The sequence below is a fragment of the Sceloporus occidentalis genome, unplaced genomic scaffold (assembly GCF_023333645.1).
Source record: "Sceloporus occidentalis isolate IW3139 unplaced genomic scaffold, rSceOcc1.0.p SCAF_9, whole genome shotgun sequence".
NCBI classification, from domain to species: domain Eukaryota; kingdom Metazoa; phylum Chordata; class Lepidosauria; order Squamata; family Phrynosomatidae; genus Sceloporus; species Sceloporus occidentalis.
This window is the reverse complement of record NW_028316989.1, coordinates 46,955,489-46,973,071: the sequence shown is the minus strand read 5'-3', so window position 1 is coordinate 46,973,071 and position 17,583 is coordinate 46,955,489. Positions and strand designations below refer to the sequence as shown.

Here is a 17,583-nt window from a genome sequence, read left to right as displayed (position 1 = left end):
TCGGCTTGCTGGCTGTGCTTTTTTGGTTACTTGTGGTATTTTGGCTGTTTGTTAGTTTATGTCTTTATTTCTTGGTCAGTGAAAGGGAGACACAAACGGTGGTTATTGTGAGTTCTGTCTCTTTGCTGGACAGAATCAAAGTTGTGCATATCTGAGTTTTACATCTAGCTGTTTTCAAGCTCTTCATTGCAAAAAGATGGCAGAATACTTCAAACACAGACCACCTCCCTTGCCTTAGAGACGAGTTATGAAATGCATAAAGAAATAGATACACGGGTGCCATTTTCCATACAGTGTGCAAAGGGATCTTGTAGCCCCTTTGAGACTAACTGAAAAAAGAAGACCTTTTTGTAGACTTGAGTCTGTTTCTTGAGATGCAGATGCTGACTGAAGTCTAGGAAACTTCATGCTAGCAGCTTCGTTCTCTTACCAGCTTCTCTCAAAAGTGCTTCAAGATCCTTTTGCAAACAGATTTTCCAGACTAACTGGACAGTCCCTTTGCATTTTTCATAGAGGATGGCAATTCTCTATGAATTTCTTCCCCACATTTAAACACAGGACACAACTAGGCTATGTCTTGTGCAGGTCTGGGAGAGAAAAACACAGAGGAATCATTTCTAGGGGTGCTCCATGTCAGGTCCTGGTGTAACTATGACTCCCAGACTCTGGTTTTCATCCCTTGCTTTTTACAAATCCATTGGGATTATTCTGTATCTTTTGGCTCACTGCATCTTGCAAAGGATATTGGAGACCCAGACTTTCTGTTCCAGCAAGCCTTTGGGAACAAATGGTTAAGAAGAGAAGGGGTTTTATAGTGCTGTGCCGTTTTAAAGGAAGTTTTCAAATGGTTTTAATCCTACTGTTAGTGTAATGCAGGTTGGGCACCTTTTATTTGGGATTACAAATAACAAAGTATTTCCAAATCCAAAATTGTCCACAAGGGCAGCTGAGAAAGCGTCACCTTCGCTTTCTGATGGTTCAATGGAAACAAAGTTTATTTCATACACAAAATGATCAGCCTCCTTGGCTCCCAGCCTGGGAGAAAGGCAGCCTATAAATGAATAAATAAATTAAATGTGTATAAAATTAGCTTCAGGCAATGTGTAGAAGGCGTATATGGACATACATGAATATCATGATAAGACTTGAGCCCTGTGTCCAAGATTTATCCTTATGTTTAGGAAAATATTTCAAAATCTGACCAAGTCCGAAACCCAAAACACTTCTAGTCCCAAGCATTTTGGATAAGGGAGACCCAACTTGTCCCAATCCTAATCAAGATAATAATCTCATTGATATGCTGCATTTCTTGTGGAGTGGGAGCCAGCATTTCCAGTTTCTGATGCAAAGAATTATTCCGTTTCTATTCCAAGGGGGACCCAAGGCGGCTCCCCAAAAGAATCAGCTAAAAACTACTAAATTTTAAAACGCCATTGAGACCACCCCATTGAAAGCAATGGTAACCCATCTATTTGGACCTGGTGGGGAAGTGGTCAGATGGGACAAAATAGAATGGAACATTTTGATTGGTTGTTTTGTTTCCTTGGAGATCATGGAGAATCTTGGCCAACTGAAAGTTGTGGCAGTTGAGATCTGGTGGTGGTTGAAGCTGGAGAGACCTCAACTGACCAGAGCCTTACTATTCGTTTGCTTCTGGTCCCATTTATCATTTGGAGAGCTCTTTTGGTTTCATTGGCTGTTTCCTCTTCATAGGAAGTGCTTGCAATACTTTCTTTATTTAAATGCTAGCTACTACTGCTTTCTGAAGGCATCACTTTAAACCAGGTGGACTGCTTGAGCTCACCTGATAGCCTCCTTCCTAAGCAGACATTCATTAGTTGCGTTCATAGCAATGTATGGTTGTGCTATTTCTTCAATTTCGTTTCTCCAAGGAGTGGGTCACAAGGTGGAGTAGAATACAAAATGTAGAATGAACTTACTGTATATACTCATGTATAAGTCTAGAAATTCACTTTAAGGGTTTCTTCTTTCTGGTTGAAATTGTCCAGGTGTTTGGGGATTTCAATGGCTTCCCTGTGCATCCTGACATGGTAGTGGTTGGCATGGTCCAGAACCTCAGGGTTTTCAAACAGTATTTTATGCCCAGGATGGTTAGTGGCATTTGGATCATCTCCAAATGTTAACAGGGAGGGAAAGGGGAAACTGGAAGACAAGGGCTTGCAGAGTCAGATAGACAGCAGTAGCTGGTGACTCCCATGTTAGTGGGTTGGTGAATTGTCTCCGTCTTTTGGTCTGAACTGTCCGTGATGCCTCTAATGACCCCAAGTCCCCCATTGCTCCCTGGGCTGTCTGGGGGGGCGATCATGCAGGCATGTACTGCAAAGCCCATCTGTGTCTTCCCATAGTTCCTCTGGGAAAGAGAGAAGAGGAGCCTCTAATCACCCCAAGTCCCTTTGCCTCCCCAATGGATCCCTGGGCTGTCTGGGGGGCGATCATGCAGGCATGTACTGCAAAGCCCATCTGTGTCTTCCCATAGTTCCTCTGGGAAAGAGAGAAGAGGGGCCTCTAATGACCCCAAGTCCCTTTGCCTCCCCCATTGCTCCCTGGGCTGTCTGGGGGGCGATCATGCAGGCATGTACTGCAAAGCCCATCTGCTGCTCAGGCGCTCAGGCAGAGGCATCGAATCTCAATCGGAACGATTTCGGAGCAATGCAGGTCGAATTCGCGCTCAAATGGAAACGATGCACCCATGATTCGCATCTAGACCCGTGTTATAGACCAGTGGGAATGACCCCTATCTTGGAACTAGGATCCAGCACCGTGGACCCAATGCCCCAACAACATGGAAGTCAGAGCCTGCTACAGTGTCCATTAACTGCAATGCAGTTTTTTGTTTCTTTTTCCTCTATCCTGAACTTCCTAGCTCCTCTGAATGACCCCAAGATCAAATAATAGGAGAGAAGGAGAAAACTGTATCTCCTTCCACTTTCTCCACCCCATGGAGAAAATTATATACCTCTATTAAGGCCATGCTATTTCACAGTGTTGCTCCTTAATAACCCAATGGTTTCAACCTTTCACAGAAAACATGTTATTTGGGAGTAAATTCAAGACAAAACCTACCAGGAGGGTGCCTTCAATTTGTTTTCCAAGGCATAGAGGCGGATGCACAGTTATAGGGTGCAGGGGGCCGGTATCACTCTTGTGGAGGTTGTTTGTTGGCCTTTTCCAGGGCTAGAATACCATTTCCATCAAACCTGCTAACCTGTCCTCTTTTCAGAATCTGAAGATTGCATTGCAAGAATAAAGCCAATATAGTATAGTGGTTTGAGTGTTGGACTAGGATGATGGGCGATGAAGATTCAAAGCTGCATTTAGCCATGGAAACTCTGTGGGTGACCATGGGTAAATCATGTTTTCTCAGCTTCAGAGGAAGGCAATGCAAACCTCCTCTGAAGAAATCTTGCCAAGAATAGGATAAGTTTGCCTTTGGCCACCATGAATTAAAGGTACGCCACAACAACATTTTAGGAATATTGCAATTCCACAAGCTCAGGTATTTCTCTTATGCCATGGAGCAAATAATACTTGGGAAGGTCAGCAGAAGTACCTTCTGGAAGCCATTTAACTAATCCTTCTTAACTCTTCCAGGCTCAGGCCCTGATTGATAACCAGGTCCTGAAATGAAGAGAAGACTGGAAAGCCCATCTGGCTCACTGAGCGAGGCAGAGGCCACGAATACTGCCAAGAGGCCAAAGCACCAAAACATCCCAATGGACACGGAAGGATTCGCAGATGGCGAACCCAGCAGCAAGAAAGAGGTCAGTTGTGTTGGAAACCCAATGGAGATGCCAAGAGGTGCTGGACCAGGCCCTGTGCCTTCCAAAGAAGTTGTAGCATCAGCTAATGTAGGATTGATCTCCTTCCACAGATGCATGGAGTGAAGGGCTGCCCAGAAAGGACCTTAGGCCACTCCTTGCATCTGAGGATGGAGACAGAGTCTGCAAAGGTTTATAACAGGTTTGCCGTAGGCTCTCCATAAGTCAAAAGTGACTTGGGGACACACAACAAGAACACAACCCTATTGGTTTGGCCCCGTTAATACTAACGGACCCTTTTAGATCAACTTGGATAAATTCCTTAATTTTGAATCTTTCTTCTATTGGGTTATCAAGAGGTCATGTACTTATGTTGGCTTTTAATAAAGCAAGAACTGTTATCCCACAGAGAATTAAAGGTATTGACCTACAAACTCACAAAAGCAAAGCAATTCTCTATCCCATAATTGGGGGAAACTGAAAGAGTTTCCATACATGCCAAATACTTTGATAACTTGAACATCCCCAAATTTAGAAGAGCATTTATGCTTGCAAGATTTAATATCATTCCGTCAGCCGTAGTTGAAGGCAAATATAAAAAGATACCTTTGTGCTATGGCAGTACACCTGATGTTACATGTTTTGTATGTTTGCCATCTTTTGGTGCTGGCCATGTGCCATAATAAATTCATTTATTCATTCATTCAGAATGCAAACAACAAGGCAAGGCCATGCTCACTTCCCCTCCTTTCTTTCAGTGGTCAGATCCCTGATTTTGCTTTAGGACCAAGCTGCCCAATTTTCTTGGTTCACAGCCCAAAGGCATCCAGGCCGCAGCTGGAGACAATGTTACAGCTGAGAGTGAGCCCATCATGATATCTGATCGGGAGGAGGAGGAGGAAGAGGAAGAAAAGAAGGAAGAACCCATTTGGATATCAGAGGGAGAAGGAACCCATCATTATTTTGGAGGAAGATTTCATCGAGATCTCTGATGAAGAAGATCCAATCGAGATCTCTGATGAAGAGGAGGAGGAACTAAAGGAGGAAGAGCTTTTGACCCTGTTCAGGCCAATTAGACCGCGTGTTGCAGATTCACCCCCATTGGATGAATCGATAGGTCTGAAACCATTTTGTACTGGGCAGGGGTTGCAGGGCAAGAGGCCACGTAACCCCGCCAAGGCCACTTGGACCATTTACTGGAAATGGACACGGTTGGATGGTTCAGACCACTGGGAGGGAGGAGGTCAAGTCATTTTGACAGCTGTCAGTCATTTTGAAATGAGCCACACTTCCAAGGCAACACTTCATTGGAAGTAGATCATGTCTACGAAGGCTTATGCTACAAATTCCTCTCCTTGTGTGATCAGGCTCTTAGGGTCAAAGGTAGCAGAAGATCCCTTTGCATACTGATGTTCTAGACCAGTGGTTCCCAACCTTTGATCCTCCAAATGTGTTTGGTGACCCATAGCTATCCTCCATCCTGCCCTGTGCATTTCCTCCAAGGTCCAGAGCTTGAACTACACTTGCTCAGGAAAACCTTGGATGTAAAGACCAACTAGTCTTGGTTGCCTTAAGAAAACAAGCAAACAGTAGGGATTTCTGATGTAAATATGTTTGCATAGTGGATGTATTAGTTTCCTACACTGCATGGATTCTTTTATAGTATAATGTCAGATGGATATTTTGCTATATTGCATTTTATTGTTTTTATAACTCTGATTGTTTAATTGTAGTTTTAATATTGGGTAGGAGGTTGGGAAGGGATTGTTTCGTATTTTGTTGTGTTTCTAATGCATTTTGACTGTTGAAACCTGCCCGGATTCCTAGAGACTGGGCAGGCTATAAATAAATAATTTATTTATTATTATCATTATTCATTATAAATCTGCTGGCTTCCTTGTGCTTTTTTGGTTATTTATTCTGTTTTGGATGTATGTATGTATGTATGTATGTATGTATGTATTTATTAGATGCAAACGGTGGTTATTCTGAGTTCTGTGTTAGCTCTTTGCTGGACAGAATTAAAGTTGTGCATATGTGAGTTTTACCTCTGGGGTTTTTCAAGCTCTTACCAGGAAAAAGATGGCAAAATACTTCAAACACAGACCATCTCCCTTGCCTTAGAGGTGAATTGTAAAATGCAAAAATAAATAAATACATACATGGATGCTATTTTCCATACAGTGTGCAAAAGGATCTTGTAGTGGCTTTGAAACTAACAGAAAGAAAGAAGCTGGTGACATGACCTTTTGTAGACTTGACTCTGTTTCTTTAGATGCAGATGTCGACTCAAGTCTAGGAAAGTTCATGCTACCAGCTTCTCTCTCTTACCAGCTTCTTCTCAAAGGTGCTTCAAGATCCCTTTGCACATTCATTTCCCAGACTAACAATGCAGTCCCTTTGAATTTCCCATACAGGATGGCAGTTCTCTTGGGGACTGTCCAATGTGTAAGATTTCTTCCCCACATTTGAACACAGGTCACAACTAGGCTATGTATTGTGCAGGTTTGGGAGAGTAAGAAACAGGGGAGACAATGAGGAGCAAATCCCTTGATGCCAGCATTTTAAAAAGTGTTTAATATTGTCTGTCAAGTGTCCAAACTCCAATCTCTGGAGCATTCCGAAATCTGACATTTTAATCTAACCCTGTCCCTGGCGGATCATCCATATCTCAAGCATTTGCTTGGCCACGTATATCCCTGAGTTGCTTCTCCTTCTGCCCACATTATTTTTGTAATGAAATTTAAAACATTGACCTCCCATGAAAGGTTCTGTCAATTTCTTTCTTTCCTCAACTAGTGATGTGTTCAGTAAAATACAAAAATGAGTGGAGTTATCTCTATTGTATTTAATGTGGTAGTAAAATCGTGTCCCTGATATAAAACGGCAATGTCAAGGTTGGCTTTTTTGGATACTGGTTGTTCACCCAAAGCTTGGCAAAGTTCCTTTCTAGGACAACTTTCTGACTCTCCCAGAAACATGGGGAATTCTGGGAGATGTAACCCTTCTTTCCAGAAAGGACCTTTGCCAAGCTCTAGGGGAATCTTGTCTCTCCTTTAACTGCCCTAGCTCCATTTTATGAAATCTTGGGATTTGTGGTTCTCTGAGATATTTAGAATTATATGCCAGGAAGCTTTAGAATCTCGCCAAACTACAAATCCTAGGATTACATAGGATGGAGCCATGGCACTCGAAGTGGGGTAATAGTGCTGTAACTGTATAGTGTGACAGACTATTCTACCCTTCAGTCTGCAATTTGGAAATCCACACTCTTTATCCCTTTTTGAACGGATAAAAGCTACAACACACACGACCCAATCGGCGACATCTCCTATCCCTAAATGATGCCACAAATGGAAACGCACATGTATGCACACCGTGTTGGGAAGAAAAGCTTTACTTGCATTTTCATCAATAAATAATTTACAGTATGTACATCGACACCCCACACATGTTCTACATGCACAAAAGAAGTTGGGGGGGGGGGAAGGAGGACATGTGAGATTGTTGAATGCTCCCCACCCACTCCCCCCATGTTTTGCTCTTAATTCCCCACCTCCCACCTCTATTTGTTGGGTCTTCATTGGCTCTGCTTCACTTGTAATGCTAGAACTTGGTCAAACGTAACCCAAAAGCCCCAAACACAGTTGGTAGGGGAAAATAATAAAGTGCACTCTTAATTATCTGAACATGAGAAATGGAAATATTGGGAAAAGGTGGAGAGATTAGTCTGAAAGGATGGGGGAAAATGTGAAGGAGGAGGAGCATTGAGAAGTTCCTGCTTTGTGGTTGCTGTTAGGTACTTTCAATTCTATCCTGACTAATTGTGACTTTATCATAGGGTTTTCTTGGGTTTACTCAGAGGAGGCTTGTCACTGCCTTCTAGTGAGATTCAATGAATATGACTTGCCCAATGTCCCCATTGGATTTCCATTAATGAGTGGAGATTTTAACCTTGGTGTCTTCATCCATTACATTGACAGGTAGACTCAAGCTGCTCTCCACCTTATATATCCCTGTGCCAAGTTAGTCTCCAGCCTTGTCCTATCCATCAGCAACAATGCACCACATCTGCCAAGATCTTGCATCAGGGCCATGTAATGCAAATTGTGCAGTGATCGGTGCAACATAGCCCTTGTGCTGAACAGCAACATTGTGTAACCATATGTGCATCTCTGTGTATAGTGGCACAGCTTGCACAACTCTGCTTCGGCAATCTTGGGCGCAACCCTTGGTCAATAACATCCAACCTCTCTTTCACAAGGGGAATTTGTATGTAAGACACCAAACAGATTGTAGGCATAAACCTGAACACAAGCCGAATATTCTGTGCAAACTGGGATACAGTCTCCAATCATTATGCAAAGGGATCTTGCAATACGTTTGAGACTAGCTGTGTGAAAGAAGTTGTAGCATAAGCTTTCGTAGACTCGGTCCACTTCTTCAGACTTCGTCTACAAAAGCTTATGCTACAGTATGTCTCAAAAGTATGTCTCAAAAGTGCTGCCAGATCCCTTTGCGTACTGATATTCCAGACTCTCCAATAATCTTGAGCTTCCTACTAATAGTCACGCAGACGTAAGAACCACTTCTCATCTCCCTGTTGGATCCAAGTCCATTTTTGCAGACCATGGCCTCTGAAGCCCAACATTAACCCTCCTTTAAAATTTTATGGAAATGAAAAAAAAATTGCTGCGATGCTTTTCATTTAGAATCAGACACACTCTCCCATCCCTCACAGGTTTTTTAAAAAAGCATATTTCTGAGCTTCGGTAACCAATGGTGAGTTCTCCTTGGGCTGCAAAATTGGCCTTTGAACCATTTGCCCTCCCTCTCCCCCCCTGCTCTACACAGCAGCTCTCCTGGGTTTCATCCAGGAATCATTCCCAGTGACTATATACAATCTTCAAGGGACCATCTGTGTGCAAAATACATTCTTTGCTATGGAGCAAAGCCACTTGTGACATGCACCTTTAAGTTCCTTTGTACAGCTGCAGAAGATGCCAGAGGGAAGAAGGAAGTGAAAGGGAGAGAGAAGGAAGGAATGAAGGAAGGAAGGATAGCTTTGTAATACTTGCTACCCACACAGCTATGCAAAGGCAACTACCAGCAGCTGCACAAGGAAGAAGATAGAGAGCAGTTGTGCACCAGCATGTTTGCACACTGAGCACCAAGTACCCCAAAGTGAGAGAGAAATGCATGTGTGACCCAATTTCTCAGGGAGCATTTGGCACTCCCTGGCACAAGCAGGTACATCCAATGGACTGACAACCACAAAAGCATGGGTCTGTGCCACACAGAATCCTTTCTGTGGGTCTTTTTTTCTTTCTTACACCCCAGTTGCACTCCTGGCATTCTCTCTCCGGCAGCAACAAGGAGCGGCACCTCTTCGGGAAAATTTACATAGATGCCAATGCTACGATGACCACAAACCACTCACAGTAAGACAAAAGGAGACGCTGGGGTGGACAGCAAGGCATCCTCCCATTGTCCTCCACGACAGGATGAAGAAAACATGAAAACAGGGCTAATTTTGGGATCCTAATCTAGTAGAGATGCTTCAAAAGTAAAGAGAGGCCTTCGGTTTTCCCAAAGGTCCAAACACCGTTCAACATGTTGGGGTTTTCTGGAGGGAGAGAAGGGGTTAATAAAACATGAACTCCAGTATGCAAGCCTCGGCCTCTGGATTACTCTAACACAACTGTTTCATTCCTCAGTGCTGTGATGCTGGGTCTATAGGAAGAGGGCTGGACAATGGCTCAAACATGTCAAGACCAGCAATGGAAGCAAAAGAAGAGGAGGAGGCGGGGAATGTTTTGAGGAGGCCATATTGCCTGGTTCCAAAGCTCGTGTCCTTTCGTACAGGTGCAACTTGTCCTTGTTGGAGTGAAGCATCTTGACGTCTTCGAAAGCATAGTAAGCAGCCAGGGTAAAGTTGACATCGCCTGTCGTCAAAAGGTCAAAGACACAGGATTGGAAGTACAAGTCCTCCACTGGGAGCTTCTCTCGGCACTTCGCCATGGCTGTCTCATAGGTGAAAGCCTCCGGCGAAGAGGGAAGGCTGGGGCCTTTTCGGCGAGCCCGGTTTTCCGTGGTCTGGGTGGTGGAGCGGAAGGCCTGGAAGTCTATCTGCTGGTTGAGCGGGCATCCCCGGAGGCAGAGGTAAAGGCCCTGGTTGTCTCCATCTTCCACAGCTTTCACCACCTCCTCGGGCATCCGCACAGCGAAGGTCAGGTAGCGGCCCACCTGCCTGACCACAATGGTGGTGCCAATGTACTTGGCCTGGATCTCGATGTGCTGGCCAGAGACTTTCTCAATGATTTTCAAGCTGTTGGCACCGTGCTTGTCACCGCCATTTTTGGAGCCGTCAGCGAAGGCAGCGGGGAGTTCATCCATCTCAGCTTGGTAGACCTTCTGGTCCACGCATTCCTGGAAGCTCTTGAAGATGATGGTGAGCTGTGTGGGGAAAGATGATAGGAAAAGGGGAAAAGTTACATTTATGTGTGACAAGGGTCCTGAATTCCAGCCATACCCATCTCACACTTTGCCTCCATCCCCATCTGTACTACTTAAGGACCCTCAAGTGGTGAGATTTTATCTCTCTGGAAATGGATTTGGCCTTGACACAACTCAAAAGGCAATAGCTAATGAAAGATAACTTCTGGAATGGGTACTATGTGTGTTTAAACCAGGATCAGGCAATGGATTGTTGCTTCCTGGAAGAGGAGCTTTTCTTCTGGCTTTTTTTTATTTCATCAGCCAACCCAGGTCCAATCTGCACTGCAGAAATAATACAGTTTGACGTTGACATTGATGTAAAGAAGGCTAAATGTCTCACAAAACTACAACTCCCAGAATTTCATAGCATGGAGCCATGGCTGTTAAAGTGGCACCAAATGGCTTTATTTCTGCAGTGAAAGCGCAGCTTGTGGGAAATTCAGCAATTTTGGGCAAAAAGAAAAACAGAGGTTTTTGCTCTTGTCTGTGTGTGTGCCTTCAATTTGGCTATTGATCTATAAGGACCCCATGAATTTCATAGGGCTTTTTAATTCTGTCAGCCCCCAGTTCCTGGGAAAAACACACACACATGTGTATACACACACACACACACACACACAAAGCCAATCCACCAGTAACTGGATTTTCTGTAACACCAGACAGGGAGGGAATTAACTCAAAGGAAATGGGCTGTAACAATAACATTTTGTTCTAATGTTCTTAATTAATTGTGTCTTCTTGGCCTCAATTTCCATTAGATCCCTGTATTCTGCTTCTGATGTCTTTATAGCACATAACATAATTCATTTGCTACTTCTTCCCCAAATATTATTGCAACATAGATTTTAATTGGATTCAGGAGAAAAGAACTATATTCAAGCTATACATTATTATTATTATTTTTTGCTGTAGATTTATAAAAATGCAGATCAGTGCTGAAAAGGGACAGAACAGCCTCATGAATGAACTGTTTTGCCTGACGATAGTCGCTGCATATATACAATTTATGGTCGCTCTAGGAATCTTTAGGTCCTCCAGCACAACTCTGCTGGACATTGACCATAGAGTCACACTGGAGGACCATTTGAAGGTCCTCCATCGTGATTCTAGGGTCAACCTCTGATGGATGTTGACCACAGAGTTGTGGACTTAGAGATTCCTAGACAGAGGTTCTTTCAACTAAAATGTAGTGGTTTTTTAATTTGTGGTTGTTCTACTTGCAAGGGAGTCCTGCAACCCTTAACTCCAGCAAATACGGAAAGCCCACAATATTGCTTTTGAATGACATGATCTGCCTTTGGGGAAAAGGCAGGATAGTAAGCCAATAAGTAAAAGGTAAGGCATTACTAACACAATGTCCACAAGAGGGCAACCTCCTCAACATAAAAAACCTTTCCTAGTAGGTGTAAAGACTAGCCATATAAAGTTTCATAAATTGTAGTTTCTCGGGACATAAAACTACAGTGGTCCCTCCACATTCGTTGGGGATAGGGACGAAAACCCCAAATATAAATTCACTATGCTTTTGACCTCAGAGAAAACTTTTCTAGGAATCTTTAAGTCCTCCAGCGCAACTCCATGGTCAATATCTGCCAGAGGTTGATCACAGAATCATGCTGGAGGACCTGCAAATGCCTAGAGAAGTGCTTTCTCTACCAATTTCTAGGTTCTCCAGCACAACACAATGGTCAACTTCTGGAAGAGTTGCACTGGAGGACCTAGAGATTCCTAGAGAGAACATATTAATCAAAGCCGCAAATAATCCAATCCACGAAAGTCAAAGCCGCAAATGTGGAGGACCAATGGTAATGCTCTTGTGGACTGCAGCCCTTCTTTCCAGCCCCAGTGAAAACACTGAGCAAGTGACTTGCTTTTGTTCAATCCACATGGAGCAAAATGTGAGTGAAAATGACCATTTTCCTCTGTGCTTACCTTGCTGGTGGCTGTTGCCATGGAACCGGGCAGGACAGGTGTGTTTGTCACCTGGACGTTTAGGTAGTTATTGTCTATGAGGGGCCAAGCCCCCTGGACTTTGCATGTCTGGAAACTGTCTGAAAAAGTCCTGAGGTGGGGGTCCCCAAAGAGCCCGCAGTGAGTGTAGTTGGGAGGCGGGGAGTGTTTATGGAAGCTCCTCTCGTAATGGCAGATTTCGGGGCTGTCCGAACGCTCCTGGCTGTCTCCTCTTGGTGGGAGGCGGAGGCGGGGTGGCGAGGTGGGCCCGTCTTTGGAGCAGTTGTGTTGGGCCATGAGATCGTCGATGCCGTGGACAGCGGAGTGGTAAAACAAGTCCCCCCGGCAGGTGCGGGCGGTGTGGTGGGTGCAGTGGGCGTAGGCGCGCAGGGCGGTGCAGAATTCGGGGGCCTCCTCCGCACCCAGGTTGTGGGGTCCAGACGTGGCGGCCAGGAATTCAGAGTTGCACTTCATGATTCTGCAGGGAGACGTCACTAGGAGGGAAGAGGACATAAGAGACATAAGGTCAAGCAAAGGAGAGCTCTCAAGGAATTGGATCCATCTTCATTTCCCTGGTTCTCCTTCCATGCACTTGTTGCAACAGGAATCTTGGCTCCTCTCGGCCCAAGGGCCTCCAGGAACATCCTCCGAGGAAGACCCATAACTCATAGGAACGTATGCTGGAATCCTAGATCCCCTTTTACTCAGGCTGCATCTGCATTGCAGAAATAATCCAGTTTGACATCACTTTAACTGCCATGGCTCAGTGCTATGGAATTCTGGGGATTGTAGTTTTGTGAGACATTTCAACCTTCTCTGTTGGAGAGCTCTGGTGTCGCAGGAATCTACATTTCTCAGGTTCCGTATCACTGAGCCATGGTAGTTTAAGTGATGTCAAACCAGATTATTTCTGCAGTGTGGATGCAGCTTTAGTGCAATTTTACATATACTTAGCTAAGAAGTAGAAGCACTAAGAAACATGGTTAATGGATTGTAAAGATGTGTATCAGGACACCAGCAATGTGAGCTATGGACATCGGTCTGCAATAGCCATCAGGCACTTTGCTGGTCCTGGTAACGTAACAGCAGGCTTCTACTGGAAACAGATGTTAGGAAATTGACCACTTCAAAATCCCACATACATAAATCCATTAACAAAGACTCCCATACAGGATTCTGGCTGTAAGAAAATAGCAAACCCATCCAGCCCAGTGTTGTCAGCTCTGACTTGCAGCAGCTCTCAGTGTTTCAGATAAGATAAGGACAAAGGTGGAAAGCTGGAGGAGGAGAGAGAAACTGGGATGTTTTAAAAGCAGCTGAAAAAGCAGGATGACGGGATTAACTGGGATTGTCCCTGCCAAACTGGGACAGTTGGGAGTGTATGTTTGAAATCCTGTCAGTTGTTGCAATCATAATAAATCATAATCATAATCATAATCATAATCATAATGAAAGTCAGCCAGGCAGACCAATGATCAGACTCAGTCCAAGGCAGCTTCTTAGGGCCCTACTTAACCCTTATATTTCAGAGCTAGCTACCAGTTTCACTGCCATGACTGTGGTCTATAGACTCCTGGGATTTGTAATTTTGTGAGCCACTGCAGCAAAAACCAAAACCAAATACCTTCTGAAACTAGAAATCCCTGGCCTACATTGAAACCTTCTGTCCAGGAGGAATTTCAAAAATGTCCTCCATTTTGAGCATGACTGAGAAGCATGCATTTACATTTCTGTGAGTTTTTAGCATTTGTTTGGTCATGTGTTATATTTTTCTCGAATGTCCTACATTTTGGGGTGCCTTTCCCTCTGCGACCACTGTGTAGGATCCATGCATTCATGGATCTCCAGGGCATGCACAAAAGAGGCGGAGACAAAAGAATTCTGGGAGTTGCAGTCCAAAAAAAGCAACAAGCTTGACTCTATCCAAAGACTGAACTATTCCAAACTAATATTTGATTCCACAGAAGGCAAGTCCCTTTGTTTCATTCATTCATTCGTCACAGAATAAATGCATTTGGGGATGCACTTTGAAAAAGTTACAGACATAAAAGTTACACACTGCCATGGCCCTCCATCCAGAACCTGGAGATAAAACTCCAAGATGCTTTTGGAATTGTTTGGAACAGTTTATTAAGACTGGTAAAAGGGAAGTGAATGCACACCAGGGCCAGCAGGGGGCACTGTTTCCCCAGGAAAAGTTCTTCCATCCTAAGCTTCATCTCTGACCCAAACTTCTCCACTTGCTGTTTCACCCATGTCTCCATATAAGGCTAAATTTCCAAAGCCAGGTGTTGCATATAAACTTGGACAAGGCCAGTATGTGTACATATGTGTGTGTGTGGAGACGGAGGCAGAGAAATGTGAGCAAAACAGATGTGAAAGCCACATGCCTTTTTCCTCCCACCTCTCCATGTTGTTGCAATGCTGGAACGTAAGCAGATGTGGGCTGGATCCTGAGAAAAGTGTGTCTTTTCCAAATTGCTAATGCCCAACCTTGTGCTGCTAAGAAGGCCAAGAGCAGGAGGTGAAGGCGCTGCAGAGCTCCTGTGTTGTTCTTCCCCAGCAATTGGTAGTATAGAGGTAGACTGCCTCTGAGCATAGAGGTTGCACTAAAGATCACAGCTACTCACAACTGATGGACTCATTCTCTTCCTTGGATTAGGACTGTTGTTGTTGTTGTGTGCCTCCAAGTCCTTTTTGATTTACAGCGACCCTAAGGTGAACCTATTTCTGAGCAAGTTTGTTCAGAGGGGGTTTGACATTGCCTTCCTCTGAGGCTGAGAGAAATGATCTGGCTTAGTGCTATGGAATTCTGGGAACTGCAATTTGTTGTTTAGTGCCATGCCTAAGCGAATCAAAATTGGTCCTGATCAAGACATTAATTCTATATGTGGCTCAAGGTGAGCAGGTGTAGAATTGCATCTAAGGCACACTGCAGAAATGATCTGGTTTGACACCACTTTAACTGCCATGGCTCAATGCTATGGAATTCTGGGAATTGCCATTTGTTGTTGTGGCGCCAGAGCAAAGTGGTATCAAACTGCATTATTTCTGCAGTGTGAATCTCTTCCTCCAGCTCTGGGAAAACAAAGGTGTTCTTTGAGAATGCAAATGACGGCAGGGCTCTCAAGCTGAGATCCGTTCCACCTCCTTCTGCCTTAATCTGTTGGCAAAGCTGCCTCCTTCTGCACATTTCCTCCGCACCTGGGATGCCTTCAGATTGCACAAACACCTACGGGATCCTGTCTCTTTGGCACGGACGCAAGGCACATCAAGGAGGTGGAAGCCAAGATCAGAGAAGGATTCCTGTGTTTGCCAGGGGTGGGTTGGACCAAAGAAGGGTGAGGCATGTCCACAGTGGCACAAGGGAGTGAGTGGCTCTATCTCCAAAATGCAGCCCGTCAGCTGTATGCACCCCCTCAAAGCCACTTTAAGGCCCATACAACCCTTCCTATTTATTTATTTATCTGCAAACCCTATATCTTTTAAAACTAACCTTGCCCTTCATGTGTTTTGGGGGATTTCAGTTCATGATTATCCCAGGCCCTGAGATATTGGGGCCAAAACCCGAGACACTGGCTGCATCCGCACCGCAGAATCGATCCTTCAGCATCTTGCTGCCCAGCACCATAGAAATCCGCCTCTCGGCATTGATGCCTGGATTTCAAGGTGGATTTGGGGGAAGTTTACAGGTGTGGAAATGGTATCGTGACTGTAAATGTGAATAGCAAACACTTAATTATGTCTAGCCTAACCAGTATCCGCTCACCAAATTCTCTACCCAAGAAAAAGGCCTTGCCAGATCATTAAGTGGGAGCCTGCAAAAGGAACCTTTGCTAATTTCATTCTCAAAGGAATCAATTTTAGCAATTCTCTTCCTGTTTTTTTTTAAACTCCTCAAAAACTGCACCGTTTCAGACTTCGTTGTGCACCAAAATAAGTTTTTAAAGACTATCTGCAGCTTGGGACTTGGTTGTGTAAATATATATGTGTGTGTGTATGTATATATGACCCTTTGGCCATTTTTGCACAGGAGACTGCATTTAGTGCACACGAATCTTGCCTTCTGCACAGAAAACAACATTTTCCTGTAGAATACATTATTTCTGCACAGAAAACAGGATTCCTGCATGCTGAAAAGCCATGTAGGAGTTCTCACAACCCCAAATTAGAAATCTTCTCAGCACATGGGAACTCTGCAACTGTTGATGGAATATGTTCCAATATTCATACCATCCTTAGGTTGCAAGCTGGAACCTCTTTCATGCAAAGCTTGAGGCTTTATCCATTGAGCTAGGAAACCTGGCAGAGAATAAAGGGAAGGAAGGAGGCAGGCAGCTAGTCTAGCAATGGTGGGAAGGAGCTTTTTTGAGGCATGTGGGTGCCATTGGTAACCTATTGAGTAAGGAGGTATGAGAAACCTCCTTACTCAACATTGTGGAAAGTAGATCCATTAGCATAACCCCCCTGCGCTTTCATCTTAGACAAGCATAAAGCAGCCCCAATAATTCAGGCGGCTAAGAGAAAATATCCTCTCCCTTTAAGGATTTTCAGGCGCACACTTTCACTCCTGGCTCCCCGCTCCTCCCAGTATTTAAACTGAAGGCATAATAATTCAATCTGTTTACTGCACAGAAGGTGACTGGAAATAAACACTGTGCAAGAATGGGCCTGCAGAGCTTTTCAGTCCTCGGGCTTCAAATTGATCTTTCCAAACTGGGAGAACCGGCCTTAAAATGGCAAAATGCAGTTCAACGTAAGCCAGGGTGGGCAACTTTGAAAGGCCGTTTTGCTTCTGCCCCAGACCTCAGTTGTTGCCAAATCTCAGTCCAATGGAAGCAAACGAAAGTGATGCAACCATAAATCAGACAAAACCACTAACTCCGCATGTGCATTAGGAAGAGATCTGAGCTGGATGCAGGGATCTTGGTGGTTGGAAAGCTCAAAGAAAAGGTCAGCCTGATGTTAAGAAAAGGAAGCAAATTCCAAGTTGGGCAAAAGTAGACAAGGAACTGACAACAAAAATGGACACTATCATATGCCCTTATATCTGGGGTGGGTAAAGTGCAACCTGTGGGCTGCATGCGGCTCCTAAGGCAAGCAAGTGTGACAACAAACTCCAAATCCCATAGCACTGAGCCATGGTAGTTAAAGTGGTACCAGACTGCATGGGTTTTGTAGCGTGGAAGCAGCTTCTGGCGGAGGGAATTCAAAACACTCCTCCTTGAATGACAAATCCCAGAATGCCATAGGATGGAGCCTATGTGCAATGAAAGCATTATAACTCTGTTGAGTGAAAGGGCCCCAGGAGACCCTTGTGCCTTTCTGCTGCTCCTTCAAGTCTTTTTCCACTCCT

General features: G+C 44.4%; 1 protein-coding gene across 2 annotated transcripts in view; it reads right to left on the bottom strand.

The window, feature by feature from the left end:
* Window positions 1–7,157: 7,157 nt before the first annotated feature.
* Window positions 7,158–17,583, bottom strand: part of LOC149307452 (repulsive guidance molecule A-like) — a 34,246-nt gene continuing 23,820 nt past the window's right edge. For both annotated transcript variants that reach the window (XM_089539191.1, XM_089539192.1), the window contains exons 3-4: window positions 12,210–12,721; window positions 7,158–10,235 (exon numbers count right to left, since the gene is read on the bottom strand). In XM_089539191.1, the coding sequence (XP_089395317.1) occupies window positions 9,513–10,235; window positions 12,210–12,721 (1,235 nt within the window). In that variant the 3' untranslated portion in view covers window positions 7,158–9,512. The remainder of the gene's footprint in view (window positions 10,236–12,209; window positions 12,722–17,583) is intronic.